Source organism: Amphiura filiformis, chromosome 17, assembly GCF_039555335.1.
Source record: "Amphiura filiformis chromosome 17, Afil_fr2py, whole genome shotgun sequence".
Taxonomy (NCBI): Eukaryota; Metazoa; Echinodermata; class Ophiuroidea; order Amphilepidida; family Amphiuridae; genus Amphiura; species Amphiura filiformis.
Genome location: NC_092644.1, coordinates 55,283,591 through 55,301,451, shown reverse-complemented (window position 1 = coordinate 55,301,451; position 17,861 = coordinate 55,283,591). Strand labels below are relative to the sequence as shown.

Here is a 17,861-nt window from a genome sequence, read left to right as displayed (position 1 = left end):
CCTCGTCTACAAGCATATAGAGTGCTTTTGATGAAAGTTAAATTAATCCAGGCGCCATCCATCGACACAATTATAAAATTGTGGGAGTTTGGGCAAATAAATTACCGCTACAAGCAAGTACAAGACCAATCTATTGGCATATTTACGACTGTTTCATATTAATTTAGCTTTGATCAAAAGCACCTTATATGCTTGTAGAGGAGGTTTTACGGTATTGTGAGACCTAAAAACGAATTTGAATGTGAGCAAAACAAAATACACAGCCATCTCCATTCAAAGATGGAGATACGTGTGTACACAAAGTATGTAGGAGACTCACACCAACGCAATGCATAACAACAATAAATGCATGCCTACATGAAACAAACCGAAAGTAAAAGAACGTCCTATAAATCCAAACGAAGGTCCTTTCGTTAGGAGGCCAACTTGACTCCCTCAATCTCTTCCCACCCTCCCTCCCTCCCTCACTCACACACTCCCTCTCCCTCCCTCTAACGTAAGTGTGAAATGTTGAACAACCAGAAAAAAAATCAACTTTGATCGATATTTTAACTTGGTTTTTAACAAACGTAATCGAACTTTTCACTTTTGACACCCCCCCTCCCGCCACCCCCTTAACGAAAGGACTTTCATTTATACATGTATAGGACGTAATCGTAATTTGGTTAGTTCCCTAAAAAAATAATCATTCAACATGAATTTTAGGACGCTGTCGCCATATTTGTGCTCAAAATCTTTTTGTTAAATTTACATCCTTGCCACTTCTAGCTTTGTGTTGTCATCTGTAATTGTCTTCTTATCAAGATTGTCATCAATGTCTCTGGCACCATCTGGGGAAGATGGTTTGCTTTCCTCATGTACTGCATCAGATGAATCAATAATTTTCACCTTATTAATATTACCACCATTGTCACTGGCACCATCTGTGGAAGATGGTTTATTCTCTTCCACTTCTTCATCAGATGAATCAGTACAACAGCTCCATACCTCTCGTCCGGCACACCAAATTCTACAGCCTCCACCGACCACGATACCAGCCTGGATGCCGTTCTTGTCATCAGTAGATTTAACAGAGTCTTTAGGAGGTTCGTTCTCAACAGCCACCTGTGCCTGTTAAAATCATGATGAAAACAAGAGCGTTAATATAATATCAGCAAAAGTCTCCATAATGTAGCTTTTACCTCTAAACCATATTGTGTGAATGAAGAAAAAAGGCAATGAAAGACGAATTCTCCTTCACTGGCGGCAACATAGCCCCACCCCTCCACACCCCTCAGTGTGCAACCTGCGAGAGGGGCAAGTTCCAAGTTGAGCTTTTGTCTTGGAATAAAACAAATGCACAATCTATCATCCGGATAATATTTGCTTGTTTATTGTTTGTTTGGTAGATAGCTTTGCTCACCACGGATGCGGTACTTTTTTGGTCATTCCAAGTGACTGAGCTATTCTCTCGGATTGCTGATGAAGGTTTCGGACTTGTAAATTTGATACCGGATGTCAAAGTCGGTGGTCCTTCGGGGTACTTGTACACAGAAACAACCTGCAACAATGACGAAAAATAACAATTATGACATAAGAAGGCAAGTTATAGTTAAAAACATCGATAAACGAGATGAAGAACATAATGATGAATGGTAAATCCGATGATAACTCAACAACAATAATGGCGACATTGTCGTCACCATGGTCACCATATTTATAGGGTCTATGCCGACTATCTTGGTTGTAGGGAACTAATGTGGCTACTTATATCGGGATTTATGCAAGCGACCTATGGTGTGTAAAAGACGTTGAAAAAAAGAAAAAAAGAACTCATAAATTACAATTACAGTAAGATCCACAATAGGTATCGACATTTTAAGCAAAAACGCTATTCAGAAACATATCACTTTTTCCCGGCATTTATTATTTCTTACACTTGAATATTGATGTAATGTCTAAAGCACATGCCGGGAGCACATATGGGAATACCTAATAATATTAAGTCTGAACCATGTTCTTTCCATAAACCTAAGCGTACGTGTGCCTCTTAATACGAGTCAACTTAAAGCCATATTATAACATTTGCTGAGGAGGACGCCCTCACTGACTTTTTAAAATTAATTTTTTTACACGATTATATTGTACTTTATTAAACCAATATACCCTGAAAAAAATCAAGACTCTAGGTGTTGTAGTTTTGTCAAAATCCGAGATTTTGAATAAAACGCCTGAATCAGCGTTTTATTATTACGATGGAATTATTAGTCGAACGCATACACGATGTTCATAACACACAGTACGTACACGGCGTGCGCGACGGTGATCTACACAACAAAGGGCCGTACCATAACATGACCGAAGGAGTGGTACGTATTGGCGACATATGCACTGGTAGTAAATTCCAATTTTCTTTGCTCTGCCGTAGTTGTTCGGCTCAAAAATAAAAGGGGATATATCTGACGGTAAAAACTAACATTTTATGGCAAAGAAATGCTAATCTATTTTGTATGAAAATGTTATAATATGGCTTTAAGTAAACAAACAAACAACTGCTTACTTTTGGAATAAACACAATAAGTAGTGTAATCGTGGTACAAAACAGGACAACCAAACTTGTGAAGGTATAAAGAGTAGCTGGATCATTGCTGATGACAAAACTGACAGAAACGCCAATAGTACACAGCACCACCACATTGTAGACACTGATGCCAATTAACTTGCTGTCATTCAAGGCAGATACTTTGACCTAATACATATTAATGAAATGTAAATTTCATTTGAGTTGCAACGTCCACATTACCAAACATTTTGAACAGTTCATTGATCTTTCATCAAAAGAAATGTAATAGATAATGGAGCAAACAAAATGGCTAGATGATCTAGAACAGCAGGAACCTGGGGGGGGGGGGCACTCCCTATCTGAAATGGCAGGGATGTGCCTCGGCCATGTTAAAAGTAGGGGGCATTCAGGTCAAATGTACAATTACAAAAATATGGGGTCATTCAGTACACAACCTAAAAAAAATGGGGTCATTCAGTATGAAACTTTGAAAAAAGGGTGGTCATTGGGGTAACAAAAAGTAAAATGGGAGTCATTGGGTACAGGATTGCCAAAAGAGTATATCATTAAGTACACATAAATAAGTGCCAAACTGCGTAAAAACAACTTGGCCACCTTGGAAATGTGAAAAATATCATTATTTCTGGAGGAGAACACAAATACCACCTAAATTTGGGAATTAAAAGGGGGGGTCATTGGGTATAGCAGGAAATAGAAAAAGGGGGTCATTGAGTACATGAATTTTTTTAAAGAGGGTCATTGGGTAATAGGTAGGACCATAACACAAAAAAGGGGGTCATTGGGTACAAGCCGGTTTGAAAAAGGGGGTCTATCCCGAGGCACATGATGCATATCTGTCATGGAAGTGCCCCCCCCGGGAGCAGGAACCGTTGTGGTCGCGACCGTTTGGGGGCTTCGCGGCCTCTTCCAAAAGTGGTCGCGGGACGTACCGAAACATGATGCATCTCCGTGCATTGAAGTGCAGCGTACTATCGTATTGGTCATGTAAATTGTACATTTTGGCACGCTTCACGCGCATTTTTCTCGATAAATTCATTCTGGCAAACGGTCAGCGGGACAACTTGGGAATTGTGTCCCTTTTGAAAGTTTGCCTGGTATGCCTCTGATAAGTTTCGGAAAGTATAAATAGCATTTATGTTAAGCTTTGGGTCGCCCCGTGTTTTTCTTGTGAAATTTGAGTCACGGGAAAAAAGTTTGGGAGACCATGATCTAGAAAGAAATAGAATGAATTAATTCAAACTATTTATATATCGCTTTCGGCTTCTGAAAATGAAACACCTTGCACCTTTGTTGTCTTTGTTTATCAGCTGATATCTTTTCTTGAGATATGTATAAAATATTGAATAGCTGTGAGTGTGATACAAGAATATATTGCAAGGAGTTAGACAAGAATTAATATTGCACGAGTCGCAGACGAATGCAATAATATTATTTCGTATCGAGTGCAATACACTTGTATCACACGAAAATAGCCATTCAATAGTATCATTATAATTTGTATCAGACTGACTTGGTAAAAATAATTTAATTTTACTGATTTTGATCAAAGTCATTGCGAGTGTGAAGCCAATCAGCTAAATGTACCCACTCTAAAAGCTGATACAAATAATGTTTTTTTTCCCATATTATGGACTTAAGTATGATGATGAGGAGGAGGAGGAGTAGGATGATGATGAGGATGATGATGATAATGACGATGACGATGATAAAATAATGAAACAAAGCCTACCTTCCGAACTTCCCAAGCTAGAAATGCTCCAAACACTAGCAAGATAATCTTATATCCAAATAGTGGAACCATCCAGTAGATGTAAAATTCGCTAGAACAATATTCAAAATACGGCACGATTCGCTGGTTCGCATCTTCCTATATTTTATTTTCAAAATAATTGAATCATTAGGATTATTATTCGATTCGCAATCATTTATTACCTTTACAATAATATTTAATTCACACTTAATTAGTCGTCCAGGGTTGTATTTCACATGAGCTATCGTAGGATATTTGCTGTGATTGGTGACGCTTCGATGTATTAGAATAAACCGAACAATTTATTTTAGTTCCAGAATCTAAGTTCAATAATACTCGCACGCCCATGCATGCCTAAATTAATTTTCGTCGCAATTTTACTTTTTCAATGTGACTATTAGTGCGCATATATTATATAGTGGTTGGCTACTTCATGCAGGGCTTGAAACACCATCATCCCATTTGATGGCAAAGTAATTACGTTGTATTGTTTGTTTGCCGTGGCTCTTTTGTCATCGCATAGTTAGGCAGGGCGTTCTCCCATAAGGTGCAAACGTCTGTGATGGATATTATGCACATCGTGGTTATAGCTTTAGACATTGGATCAGATGAAACATACAGCGCCAAAATAAACTGTATGCTATTGAATCCATGAATAGAGTTACAAAATTCAATTTTTAATTTCTAATATGTCCAATTATTCACTTTGTCGCAGTCAATTTCACTCAGTAATGTTTCATATTGATGATAAAAGACTAGAAGATAATATTGACTGCTTTCAGTTTCTTTAAATCTCATATCAGCCATGACTTCTAATGACAACGTACACTCATATTTTTTTCATATCGTGTTTAATAAGAACAACTAATTCAGCACAGTGAATGAGTAGACTTTGGAATCTTGTAATAAGCAATGGTAATAAGAAACCATCGTGCACCAATGCAAATAGATTGCATTGGTACGCCTTGATACTGGTGTTATTACATTTTCAACTAACCTTTTCAGGGAGCTCTTGGACCATTACCACCAATGGATCAATAATACTCCACAACATTAGAAGGAAAATGTCAACAAGCACAAGTACAAGAACCATCAAGAAGAGCTGGTTGTCAGTTATGATCTATAAAGATGAAAGGTTGAGAAAATATAACCTGAAAGTTACGAATTTAAATGTGTGTTGTTCGGCATTTCTTATGTTGAAATAATTCTCCGCGAATGTTCACACAATATTCATGTTAATTTCTATCGCTTTAACGCTTTGTCAATTTAGCTTTTACTATTGATCCCCTCTATTCGAATTGTAACAAAATGTAATAAAATACGTCTTCAGATATGAATTTTGTTTTTATTAATACAGCTGAATAAGTTTTTAATGGATCAATGGATCAGCACTTCCCACTTATTTTCAATGTTGAATTACTTCTCGCTTTGGATAAACTCCTAAATCAATCTTGACGTACTTAGCGATGGTTTCAAAACCCAACCGCCGGTTGACAACTGGCACCCTGGGTCTGGTTTGTTCATTTTGGAAAATTAAGAATGCACTTGAACCGCCAGTTCTGCCAGGCACCGGCGGTCGATCGGTGGTTAGGTTTTTAAGCCATCCCTAATAACCAAACTTTGTAGAGTCTCATTCATCTGGCCGGGTATGTTGAAATTCAAATTTAGTTCAAATCTGGTCAACCAGGCATACCTATTTTTGACGGACGAACCGACGTTGCGACTGAGACCTTTAGTCTTCGGCTGGGTTGTGATGCAAATGACCTTGAGCACCGGACACTACCCATGCGTCCTACACTATTGATGACAATCGGCGAACAATATCCTTTATGATTCTGTCTGTTGTAATATGCGATTGTGAAGAGGTTAGGAGGTTCTCCTATGTAAGAGTCTTGACATGCTTGCTCTCCAGAACAGCGGACCCCGTAGACCACTCCACTAATCCTTCTCTTGAGCTGTTTGTCTTCGGGATGTTCTAAGGACTGTCAGATCCTGTTCGTGGGTTTAAAGTGGGTGGACCTTGTCGGAGTCTTTGGTGATGATCGAGTCAGCTCTATGGAACAGGCCATTGACCATGCGGAGTTTCTGAATGAGCCGAATTGTAAGGGAGCGATCTTCTTCCACAGACACTAAACAGTTAAGAAAAGCAAGTTTGTTGTCTGACAATCTTTCCTGCGTGAACTTGATATGGGGATCAATTTGATTTATGTGGTTGAAGTTCATTGGATTTAATTATAGAAAGTTGTCAATGAAATGCACTCAAATCTTTCCATGTATACAGGTTAGAAATAATCTATGAAACAGGTGATCCCATAGAACATCCATGGCATTGTTGGTCAAATTTTCCGCTGTACGTAAATTAGGTGTTGTCTAAACAGAGACTTAGTAAGTCACATAACTAATCAGGAGATAAGTTTAGTCAGTTCATGAAGTGTGGTATCCTTTGTCAGAACTTCGCGAATCGCGAGGACTGCGTCCGTAGGAGGAATGCTCGAAAAAAGATGGCAGTAACATCGAACGATGTTATAGTCTCATAGCAGAAACCACAACACCTCTTCACAATCGTACAACATCGCAGAGCCAGCTCAAGAAAACGACTCAGCTGAGTCGCGAGCAGTGTTTGTTTGAGCTTGGCGTGAAAGAGGCAATCTGGGTGAGGGCTGAACAAGCATCCCTCAATCGTGGAGGAGGTGTCCGGGCCTAACTTTCACACGGCTGATGGGATATAATCATAAATGACTACTCACCGATTGTCATCAATACCAGAAGTGTCCGGTACTCAAGGTCATTTGCATCACAACCCAGCTGAAGACTGAAGCTTTCAGTCGCAACGTCGGTTCGTCCGTCAAAAATAGATATGTCTGTTTGACCAGATTTAAATTAAATCTTAATTTTAAGATCCATAATAACCATGACATACCATTCGTTTAGGAGTTTTAAATGCTGCTACTTTGTGTACCCTCCATGTTTTACTAAACATTGACCCAAAGGCTACAACAAAGCCTACAGACAAGAACCAAACTCGGAGCTGAAAAAACAAGATGGTGATAGTTAATCTTACTTCTGAAATATGTAGCCAAATGAATCAAACACTCATCAACTTTAGTTCAACACATCATCACAGTGTGAATACACAGACAATACATTATACATGTTATAGGCACTAATGCCACTACATTGATTAAGTAGAAATTTGACAGAGAGTTATGGTTAATTTTTATTTCATGATATCTTGATTATCTTCGTGAACTCCGCATAGTGACGAATACTTATTCGTCAGTTAGTCAAAGCATGTTACACATAGATTAGAGAATAGGAATTACACAGCACCGTCTACAAACGCTGTTATATGCCGGCCACCAGTATACCTCAAACAGCTGAAGGTTGCTAGAGGTGTTACTTTGGAACTTTAATAGGTTCAAATTAGGTCAAACTGTGTGTTTTATGGGGTAGTATGATAAAGCAGGAAAGTTGAGATCTCAACTTTTCTGGACAGAGGTACTAGACATTGTGCAGACCAGAAAGCCTTATCTCGGTGTTTGAACTAAATTTAGTTATTTCTGGCTAAACTGCAATTTGCTTTATTGAGGTGTGGCTAAGTAGAATTGTCTATATATCTGCAATTATGAAGTTTGATTGGGTTAAAGCTTTATGGTTTTAAGAATCTGTGGTTGTTGGTGATTGTTTTGGCGCCAAAATCTCAAAATGGCCAAAAGTTGAGTTGAGCAATTTTGGTTGTCAACCCTCGATATCTTCCTCATAAGTATACAGAGGTCACAACTATGAAGTATACTTTACCTGGCAGGAAACTCCAAATGATTCATGTGTGACCAAATTAGAGTCAATGCCTCCAATGAATATCGATATGTACACGAGAACGCTTCCTAATATGATCAAGTTGTTGAGATTCGGACTGGATAGCTTCACAAATCTAAATGTTTTATTGTTATACAAAAATAAAGAAATATTTACAACAACGGTTACATTGTAATGAAACACAAACTGTACATCCACAAAACGTAGCCATATAATGTGAATGAGAGCTTCAAACACAAACATAACCTCACCTACAAATGGCACCCCTCCTTCCACACCAGCACACCACACCCATGCCTTTTCACACACACACCCCCACACCCCCACACACACCAAACTGAAATTGATAAAACAATATCCACAATGCCAAGAAGATATGTACGTTTGTTTACGCTATAGGACTTTGACTTTGAATTTGAGTTTTCTTTTACTATTTGTTTTACTAAAGAAAATCACTCACTTTTGTTTTCTATATTTCAAGTTGAAAACCAAAAATATCACTGCCAGAAGAATGCCCATGATTGATAGGAAACACATTGTGCCATATAATTCGCTATGGATTCCACGATAAACACGCAGTATGGGCGTATGGTCTAACGGCATTTTTCCTCCTTTGTATACAAACGTGACAAAAGAGAAATATAACTTCAATTTATACTTCATTCAATATCCCTTGAAAATAAACATTTCTTATAAAGCAAGCAGTTGAACCAATGTTTTAAAGCCATAACATTTGCTGAGGAGGACGCCCTCAATATTCTGTTGTTTTTTTACACGATTGTAATATACTTTATTAAACTAACATGCCCTGTAAAAATCAAGACTTTAGGTGCTGTAGTTTTGTCAAAATCAGGAACCGGCGTTTTATTATTACGATGGAAATATTAGTCGTCCACAATGTTCACATCACAGTACGTACACGGCGTGCGGGATGGTACACACATATCAAAGGCCCGTGCAGTAGTACAACCGAAGGAGTTACATGCATTGGCGACATCTACGCTGGTAGTAAATTTCGGGTTTCTTTGCTTTACCTCAGTTGTTCGGCTCAAAATTAAAAGGGGTCATATCTGACAGTAAAAGCTAACATTTAATGGAAAAGAAATATTAATCTATTTTTTATGGAAATGTTATAACATGCTTTAAGAGTTTTAAACTTTAAAAATTAGTTCCTTCCATCATACAGTGACAAAAGCAAGAGGTATCTCATGAATTACCTGGCCATATAAATGTCCCCGTTTGTTCTAGAATGCCGTATCCTCCATCCTCCAAAAACAACGCAATAGGTCTTTCAAGGAATTCTGAACAGAAGAAATAATGTCTTACAGATATCAAAATGATCGGATAGTTTTTTACGAAGTTAGCTTCAATTATTGTTCAAACTAAACAGAACGGCCAAGAGGCATGTCTACACTCGCATTGTACCAATAATTACGACAATGACATAACTTATGTATAAAGCTCAGCAGTCTCCATCTTACTAATTTGCCTAATGTTGTGTGTAGGTGTGCATGTATGTATATACGGTATGTGTGTAAAAGGCTCCGTCAGTTTTGATCCGAGCCTCGCCAAATTCACATGGGGGATGCAGAAAAATACGGGGAGTGTCGTAAGCTACCTTTGGTCAAAATCGGAGGTCGAAGGTCAAAGGTCATCGTTACCAATTATTTTATCAGTATAGAATACTTTGTGAACATCTCCAAACAGAATGGGAGAAGTAAATAGTTGGTCTTGAGTTTGTTAGGATATCAAATACTACTCATGTTTACCGACCTAATGAATAGAAGATTTTAAATCATCTACAAAATAGAGGTACACGCACTGCACACAAGTAAGTTGCAAGATTGCTGAAAAAGAAGAATTCCGCAAACTGTAAATTGAACATTAGTCCAATATCTTGTCGATTTCACATTTTTGACGTACTGGATAGACATGTTCTTTGCATGATGAAATAAGCCATAAGTAAGATTTGGCTAATAAATTGGATGAAGGGTGTCACTTGTGGTGACATCATGCTCCTATTCCATTCCAGTGCTTGCCAGAGGATGATTTAAGGAAGCCCCATCATGCACTGCAAACGTGTTATCACTAGAGTTTCAACTGCCACTTTACTTTTCAAATCCCATTGAATTCTGTGCAAAAGATGTTGTTTAAGAATTGTGCGTGTGTCATTATTACTTGGTCGATTTCAGAACAAAAGTGATGTATGCATAAAGGATAATTCACACCTTCTGTAGGTAACATAAAATGTGAAATCGACTAGCATTTTGAATGCGTTTTTATTGTAAATATATCAGTCCAAATTCAAATTTAACCATTCCCGTCAATGCAATGTGCGAGCAGTGGTGTCATGTTCACTCACACAGCTGTGCTAACCGCAAATCAAATAGTCAACACAGTGGCGTGGTGGGAAGTGTTGAAATCATCCTCTGAGTGCTTGCAATGGCGGAAAGACGGAAATATGTCTGGATGCAGAGACGAAGAAACTTGAATCCACATGGTGTAATTGGTTTCTGCAAGGTTCAGAAAATGGTGGTATTCAATGGATGTATTTGGCGGGAAGAAATTACCAGCCTTAGAAGACAAAGGTCGTTCAAGGTGTGGAGACTCAGAAGAAATACATGTCGCGTGGCTAGTCCATAAGGCACCGGATCACCTTGAATCGTACCAAAAATATTCTCTTGTGTATTCATTACGTGTTTAAATGTCATTAACTTTGAAGGAGTAACCACGTAACCTTATTATTGTAATTAAATTTCCCGAGTTTCAAACCCTTGCAAGCCGTTAGCCGTCAGCCATCTTTGACTGTTATTTTCGTCCAATCGCCACTTACGTGCAACTTTCTTCCGTAACCATTTTCCTGATAGCTTGCAAAAACCGATTAAACCATTTGGCGACCATTCTAAAGGCATATCTTGTGGACTAAAGTGTCTTTGTCTCTGCATCCAAACGGATTCCCGTCTTGCCGCCATTGTAAGCACTAAAATAGGCGAATGATGTCACCGCTGACACCCTAAGCGATACCTTCCATCCCATTTTATTAGCCTAAATCTGAGTTATTTCTATGCAAAGAACATTTCCATGCAGTACGTCATATGAAATCAACAGGATATTAGATCAGTGTTCACAGGGCCGGATTTACCATTGGGCCAGATGGGCCCGGGCCCAGGGCCCCCAAATTGCCCTGTGGGTCCTTTTTTAGCCCAAAAAACACCATGTTTTGGGTCAACATAGGGTAAAATTGCAAACTTTTGCGCGCTTCGCGTGCACTTTCACCTTCATTGTGTGCTAAAATAGTCTGAAATTGAAGAATTTTTTTCGCGCGCAAATGTGATAGTAAATTGTATGCCTGTCTGCAGCTAAATTGTAATGCTCCCACCGCTACTGTAGATCTGATAGCAAAACCAAAACTTGGCCACTTGCGTGCACATGCCTTCCTCAAGGTGAGTTTGGGGCCTCCAAATTTTGGCCTGGCTCAGTGCCCCCCAAAAAGGTAAATCCGGCCCTGAGTGTTCAAATACAGTTTGCTGAAGTCTCCTTTTTTCAGCAATGTTGCAATACTTTTGTGTAGTGTGTGTATATGCCATGTATACTTTTAGTTTCTGTAACCATGGTAACTCACCACTTTCTTTCCTGCAAATAAACGGTAATTTTTCGTCACATCGTATCGATGTCCAGCCATCTGGCAGATTTGTAGACGTATAAACACACCTACCATCGAGCGCACTGCTTAACTCACTTCCAGGAGGGACCCAGGTTTCGTTACGGAATCTTAAATCATCCCATTCATAGCTTTGACCATTTGAGCGGAGACCGATAAACCTAGTATCAACAACAAAAATAAACATTCAATATTTAATGTATATCGTTGCTAAAATTTCAGTTGGTAATTGCAAGCCAGGAAATATACAAGAGCTTACATGGTAATGGTTCAATCAGTAAAAATTACTTTCATAAATTTTTTCACACAAGACCTAGATATTAGTTTAATTAATGTTGCGTTATTTTAAAAGAAAACACCCGGGAAGAAACATTTGTTTAAACGACGTACCATTGGTGACTTTCTTTCCATTCTGTATTGTTTCGTAACTGATTTACAACAAAGTAATATTCTGGTTCGTTGATGATAGCAGCTAGATGTGATTCACTACTCTGACAGTACTCTTGTGCATCAGAATATGGTAGAGGTTCATTAATGAATAAGAAACAATCGTCGTTGTGTAATTTCCAGCTAGAATCATCACACCCCGCTGCAAGGAACAAAATGATAGTGACTTGAATAATTGGTGATTCGACCGTAAATGGATGTTTTAGCGTTACATTCAGTAAGGCGTGTTTTCAAAAGTAACGTTGAAATACCACGGAATTTATTATAAAGACTGAAGGGGTCGGTTTCTCAAAGCATGGCTAGCGGTCAGGTTTCGTAAGCCATCGGGCTTAAGCCCAATTAGTCCTATATACCAGTGCTTACAATTTCACATTGTACATCATCTAGAAAGATTAAGATATATCAATCAAAATGGATCCACATTGGTAGGGGTAGCCTGGCAATGTAAAAAATACCATTTTCGTAGAGACAGCCCGTCACCCTTAAGGTTACTCCTGCCTTCTTACCCTGCGGGGCCCTTATATTGGGGGGTCACAATTGGAGTGTTTATCCGTTGTGGGAGTCACCGGCCTCGGGCCAGCCGGCCCTGCGGCCTTGATGACTGTGCTCAGTCGCATACTGACTGAATATTAGAGAGACCAGATTGTCATATTCACTAGACCAAAATCGGTTTCAGAAATTTATAAAACCAAACAAAAATCAACGAAGGTGAAAAATAGGGAGATAATAGAGGTTATCCGTGTTCTATAAGTTGCATATCCTATCAGCGACTGCTATACCTTGTTTAGGACTTTCAAAAGAAGTACCTGCATGTGCAACCATGACTACTTCAAAATAGCCCGCCAAAGTCATGCAGGTAACTCCGAGGTCGTGTATTGAATTGGTTTGAATGAGGAATACTACGGAATCAGCGCCTTTTGTTAGAAGTCACGCATGAGTAAAGTGGATAACCTCTATAGTGTGGATTCTTAAAGACTTTTTTGACGTTGTGAAGGTTGACATACCTTGTAGCTGTCTTATTTGAATATATCCTATCCGATCCCCATCGCGAAAACTAACCGGTCCCTGTAATGAAAAACAAAATAGATATTGCCTGTATTAGCTACGGTGACATCCCGTGCATAATTGTCCTGGGCATCGACCCCGGGGTAATTATGCGTTGATTTTAACTGTTCAAAGCCATGTTGTAACATTTCCATAAGAAACAGAACTGTATTTCTCTTCCACAAAATGCAATACAAAGAAAAGAAATTTAATTATTACTTACATCCAAAGGGCCAAGGAAATAAATGAGGTGACACAGAAGCTGTATATTATTATATAATGTGAAGGTCATTACTATGGTTTGTTATTACATTATTTTAATGAAGTCTTTATAATAACCATTCATTTAAGTATTGTAATAAGTAAGTTTCAAGGTTTTCATTCATCCCAACTATATTTTTATGAATTTTGAAGGATGGTTGAGGTATTATATTTGAACTCCTATTCTAATCCATCCGTTGGATGAAAGTCTTTATACCGAAAAATATATTTTTACTCTGCTCATGACCCCTCCTAAAGGACGGACAACATCCATTGTTCACTCTCGGACAATTGCAAATTAACTTTGGTTTACGCCACATTCTGCTTTTAAGGGATGGGGTATGAACGTTTGGACAGTATTTATTGTGGGACATTAGAGCACATCAGACATATCGAATTGCATTCTGATTACGAAGAATGTCCTTCTGATATCAAATTATTTTGATTTTTTGAAATTCGCAATGTTATACACATTTTATGACAAACGATTAAAAATTTATATTTTTGATATTTAACAGTACTCGAAGTAAACTTTATAAATCTGATGATTTATACTTAAAGTGTATGTAGGTGGGATGAAAAGCCGACGATCAATTGAAAATTTTGACCTTTCGTATTGAAGATATGGATTTTTTTTCCAAAGCACCAAAAAAAAATTAGGTCTTTATGGAGGAAAAAATCCATATCCATATCAATATGAAAGGTCAAAATTTTCAATTGATCGTCGGCTTTTCCTCCTAGCTACATACACTTTAAGAATATATCATTAGATTTATAAAATTTACTTCGAGGACTGTTATATATCAAAAATGTGAAAATTTTCATCTTTTCGTAATTTTACATAAAATTTGTAGTTTATCGTGAATTTAAAAAAATGACAATTATTTGATATCAGAAAGACATTCTTCGTATTCAGAATGCAATTCGATATGTCGATATGATGTGCTCTCATGTCCCACAAAAATTACTGTGTTCATTTTGTCCGAGCAGTTAATTAATCCTAGCAAGTGATCGTATTTTATTGCCTAAAAATGGACGATTCCGGTTCAAATCCACATACCCCTATAGCTCCCTATAATCTTAATCTCTCACACAGGTTGTGTAGATTTTAAATGGGAGTTACCCATTCAGGTATACCCATTGGAAATACACATCCTATGTGGAAGATTAACGTGATTTAAATCGCATCTCCAATAGTGGGCGTATGGAATTTAACTGAAATGGGCCAAGTGTACTATTAAATGGAACCCAGGGGCGCGGGAGTAGCAAGAGTCTCTGTTCCCATGGACATCAAGGACACCTTTTAACATCTTCTTTATCAGCTCTTTTTCCCTTTAATAAAACATTAATTCGCTTTTGCTCGGGGTGCCTGGACCGCGTCTACCCTGTCCACACGTTTGTTAGACCCCTGATGTAAGCTGATGTAACCAGTGCCGATATGCTTAATTAATAAGAAATATCAAGAGGGCGGACACATACCGAAACTCCAAGAAAATCTGTTTCCTTTAGCAATTCGAAGAATACTTTGGCCATTTCCTTGTCATCATAAGTAAAGTCCTCCAGTTGGAGTCCCATTTCTTTCAAACGATACACAGCTTTATCAAGCATTAATCCAATAGCCCAGGCAGCGTCATAACCGAATGGGTTATCATTGTGCCAGGTATACCCAGCCCATTCGGTGTCATTCATGTATTCTTGTAGCAAAATTACATACTCAGCTGCAGTCTAAGTGAGGAAACAATGTCACAAAATCATAAGGATAATTATATTAGCCACATAAACTCCTCCGAAAAGTTTGGAAACTTTCAAAAATGGGTGTAATCAGACATGTTTGAATTCTATCTCCATATTGTTTCATATCAATGAAACCATTGTTCTTTCCTGTCAACAATGACACTTAATTTGTGACGATAACTTATTCCACGGCTGAGTAACTTTCTTTGAAAGACAGAGAGGTCTCAAAGAAAATGTGCCAAACTGACCCATGTGACCATTGTCTTCGCTCATCTTATTGCTTTGAATGAATGAACGAGTGGTTTACTGCATGAATACAAGAATGAATGAAAAGTTGTCTGCAGTACATCATGTTGAATGAAAAGTGCTAGGATGGGATTAACACTAACAGTTCTACATGTGGATTCAAATGGATCAACGCAAGTCAATCTTGATGGTGACTTCTTCATAGTGGTCGATTTGCAAGAAAGTTCTAATCAACCATGGTTCGATTATCAGATCTGGATAAAGCTCGATCTATTGGTCAGCTTGAGGCTGGCATACCTCAGAATCAAAGTGCGGCAACTTTATGGAGTTTCCCGCAGTATGATCTCCAAGCTAAAAGCCAAGTTTCGTCAGACCAGAGATGTCAAAGAAAGACCCAGAAGTGGCCGCCCAAAAAAACAACGGCTGCAAAAGAGCGGTACATCAGACTGGCAGCACTTTGAAACCGTTTCTAATGAAACAGTGTGATATTCCTTATTCTTGTTTACTGCATGCTGCAAATGGCACAGACAATGGCAGATTTGGCACATTTTGTTTGAGACCTCCTTGTCTTTCAAAGACAGTTACTCAACCATAGAATAAGTTATGGTCACAAATATGGTGTCATTTTTGAGAGGAAAGAACAATGTTTGTATTGATATGAAACAATATGGAAATAGATTTCAAATATTTCTGATATAAAGCCGTTTTGTAAAGTTTCCAAACTTTTTTTGAAGAGTTATAAATAGCCGGGTCAATTACACTTTTTATATAACTGAGTTAAACTGAGCTAAACCCTGGATTTAAATCCCCATTTTCATAAAGATTTACTTCTTCATAATCTTGCCGCAGATTGAGCTATTCCAGTTGAAATCCATTTCAAATGGAGTCGCCAATCCAGCTAACCCCGTTTGAAATTCCCACTCTTTATGTGGGAGATTAAGGTCATGACTTCCATACGGGTTCAACTGGAGTATCCCATTGTGTATACCCCAAGGTTCAATTTCAGACCCTCTGGTGCTTCATTTTCAGAAGATTTAAGTGTCTTGTGATCATACACCATGTGCACAACTTACTATATCTGCGACAGTTATATCAGGACTAGTACTGAGTTGCAAACTCTCTGTAGATATATAGTAGGTACTTCGGGCTGCTCTTCGCATTTCTTCCATGGAGCATGTCACCGTATCATCTTCTACCTCCCACCATTTCTTCGGGTACCAGCCCACCATCAACCACATGTAACCAGGACCAATCAGATTATTTCTGTAAGCCTGTAATATAAATAACATTTTGGAATTATGTTCACTTTATCATTTTAGCACTATTACAGGGATCCGCCGGCAATACGGTATTCTAATTATGAATTCATGTGCTTGTTGGAACTCGTACGCGGGAACGAGAGTATAATGCATGATGGGACAGAGTGCAACAGGTGTGTAATGACCCTGCAGGGGAGACCATGTATTATTACTTAATGTTATTGCTTTCTTAGTAATATTGAATCAGATTGTAATGAAATAAATACAAGTTATTACTGAATTACGGCATCATAAATGTGTCCTTGTCTTAATGCTCAAATCCAATTCAAATAATGTAATTTCATAAACGTCCGTTCAATCCAGGGGCTATTCTATATAACGTGCCTCCTGGCATGTTTGTGCAGTGAGATTAAACAACAATCCGTGCAGTGACAATTAAAAGTCCGTGCTTAAAATATTCATATGCCATTCGACATATAGCCCCTATTATATGATCACTTTCAAGTAAATAAATCGCGCTGCGAGCACTTAACACTTCATTCACCCTTTTCTCATGTTTATCGAAAACCTCTAATTTTCATTAATCCACCCCCAATATTTTGATAGGGAAAGGGTCCATATAGTCATCCCCACCCCATATCATCCCCCCCCCCATGTTGACGCCTGTATGTGGGTTTTTGACCAAATGAACCTCATATGGCCATTTTAACCTAAAAAGTGGCATTTTTGACCATATTTCACCAATTTAGCTTCAATACGGTATGGCTAAATTTGTACCATAAACTTATTTTGTCACCAAAAGGTGCTGGATTCACTACACTTCACGATTTTTTTCCAACCCCACCCATGTTCAAAAGAAATCTACGCCACTGTTCAACAACCTTACATTATGATACAGATTATAATTATCTAGTAGAGTAGTCTGTATCTAGTCCTTCTGGAAGGGCTCAACAGTTAGCACCACAAATCACGCCGTGACGGCATGGTGTGGATATTGTCCGTCTAGAAGGACTATCTGTATCTGATACGGACCCGGACTCCGAAACTAGATGTAATCCGTATCACCCCAAACCGAACCTA

At 38.3% G+C, this 17,861-nt stretch overlaps 1 protein-coding gene across 1 annotated transcript in view; it reads right to left on the bottom strand.

Moving 5' to 3' along the window:
• Window positions 1-615: 615 nt before the first annotated feature.
• LOC140138013 (gamma-aminobutyric acid type B receptor subunit 1-like) overlaps window positions 616-17,861 on the bottom strand; it is a 28,756-nt gene continuing 11,510 nt past the window's right edge. The window contains exons 6-19 of the mRNA XM_072159844.1: window positions 16,596-16,793; window positions 15,022-15,267; window positions 13,242-13,302; window positions 12,181-12,379; window positions 11,752-11,951; window positions 9,347-9,430; window positions 8,590-8,740; window positions 8,112-8,244; window positions 7,234-7,341; window positions 5,311-5,433; window positions 4,293-4,430; window positions 2,540-2,728; window positions 1,403-1,540; window positions 616-1,110 (exon numbers count right to left, since the gene is read on the bottom strand). Coding sequence (XP_072015945.1) covers window positions 748-1,110; window positions 1,403-1,540; window positions 2,540-2,728; window positions 4,293-4,430; window positions 5,311-5,433; window positions 7,234-7,341; window positions 8,112-8,244; window positions 8,590-8,740; window positions 9,347-9,430; window positions 11,752-11,951; window positions 12,181-12,379; window positions 13,242-13,302; window positions 15,022-15,267; window positions 16,596-16,793 — 2,331 coding nt within the window. The 3' untranslated portion in view covers window positions 616-747. The remainder of the gene's footprint in view (window positions 1,111-1,402; window positions 1,541-2,539; window positions 2,729-4,292; window positions 4,431-5,310; window positions 5,434-7,233; window positions 7,342-8,111; window positions 8,245-8,589; window positions 8,741-9,346; window positions 9,431-11,751; window positions 11,952-12,180; window positions 12,380-13,241; window positions 13,303-15,021; window positions 15,268-16,595; window positions 16,794-17,861) is intronic.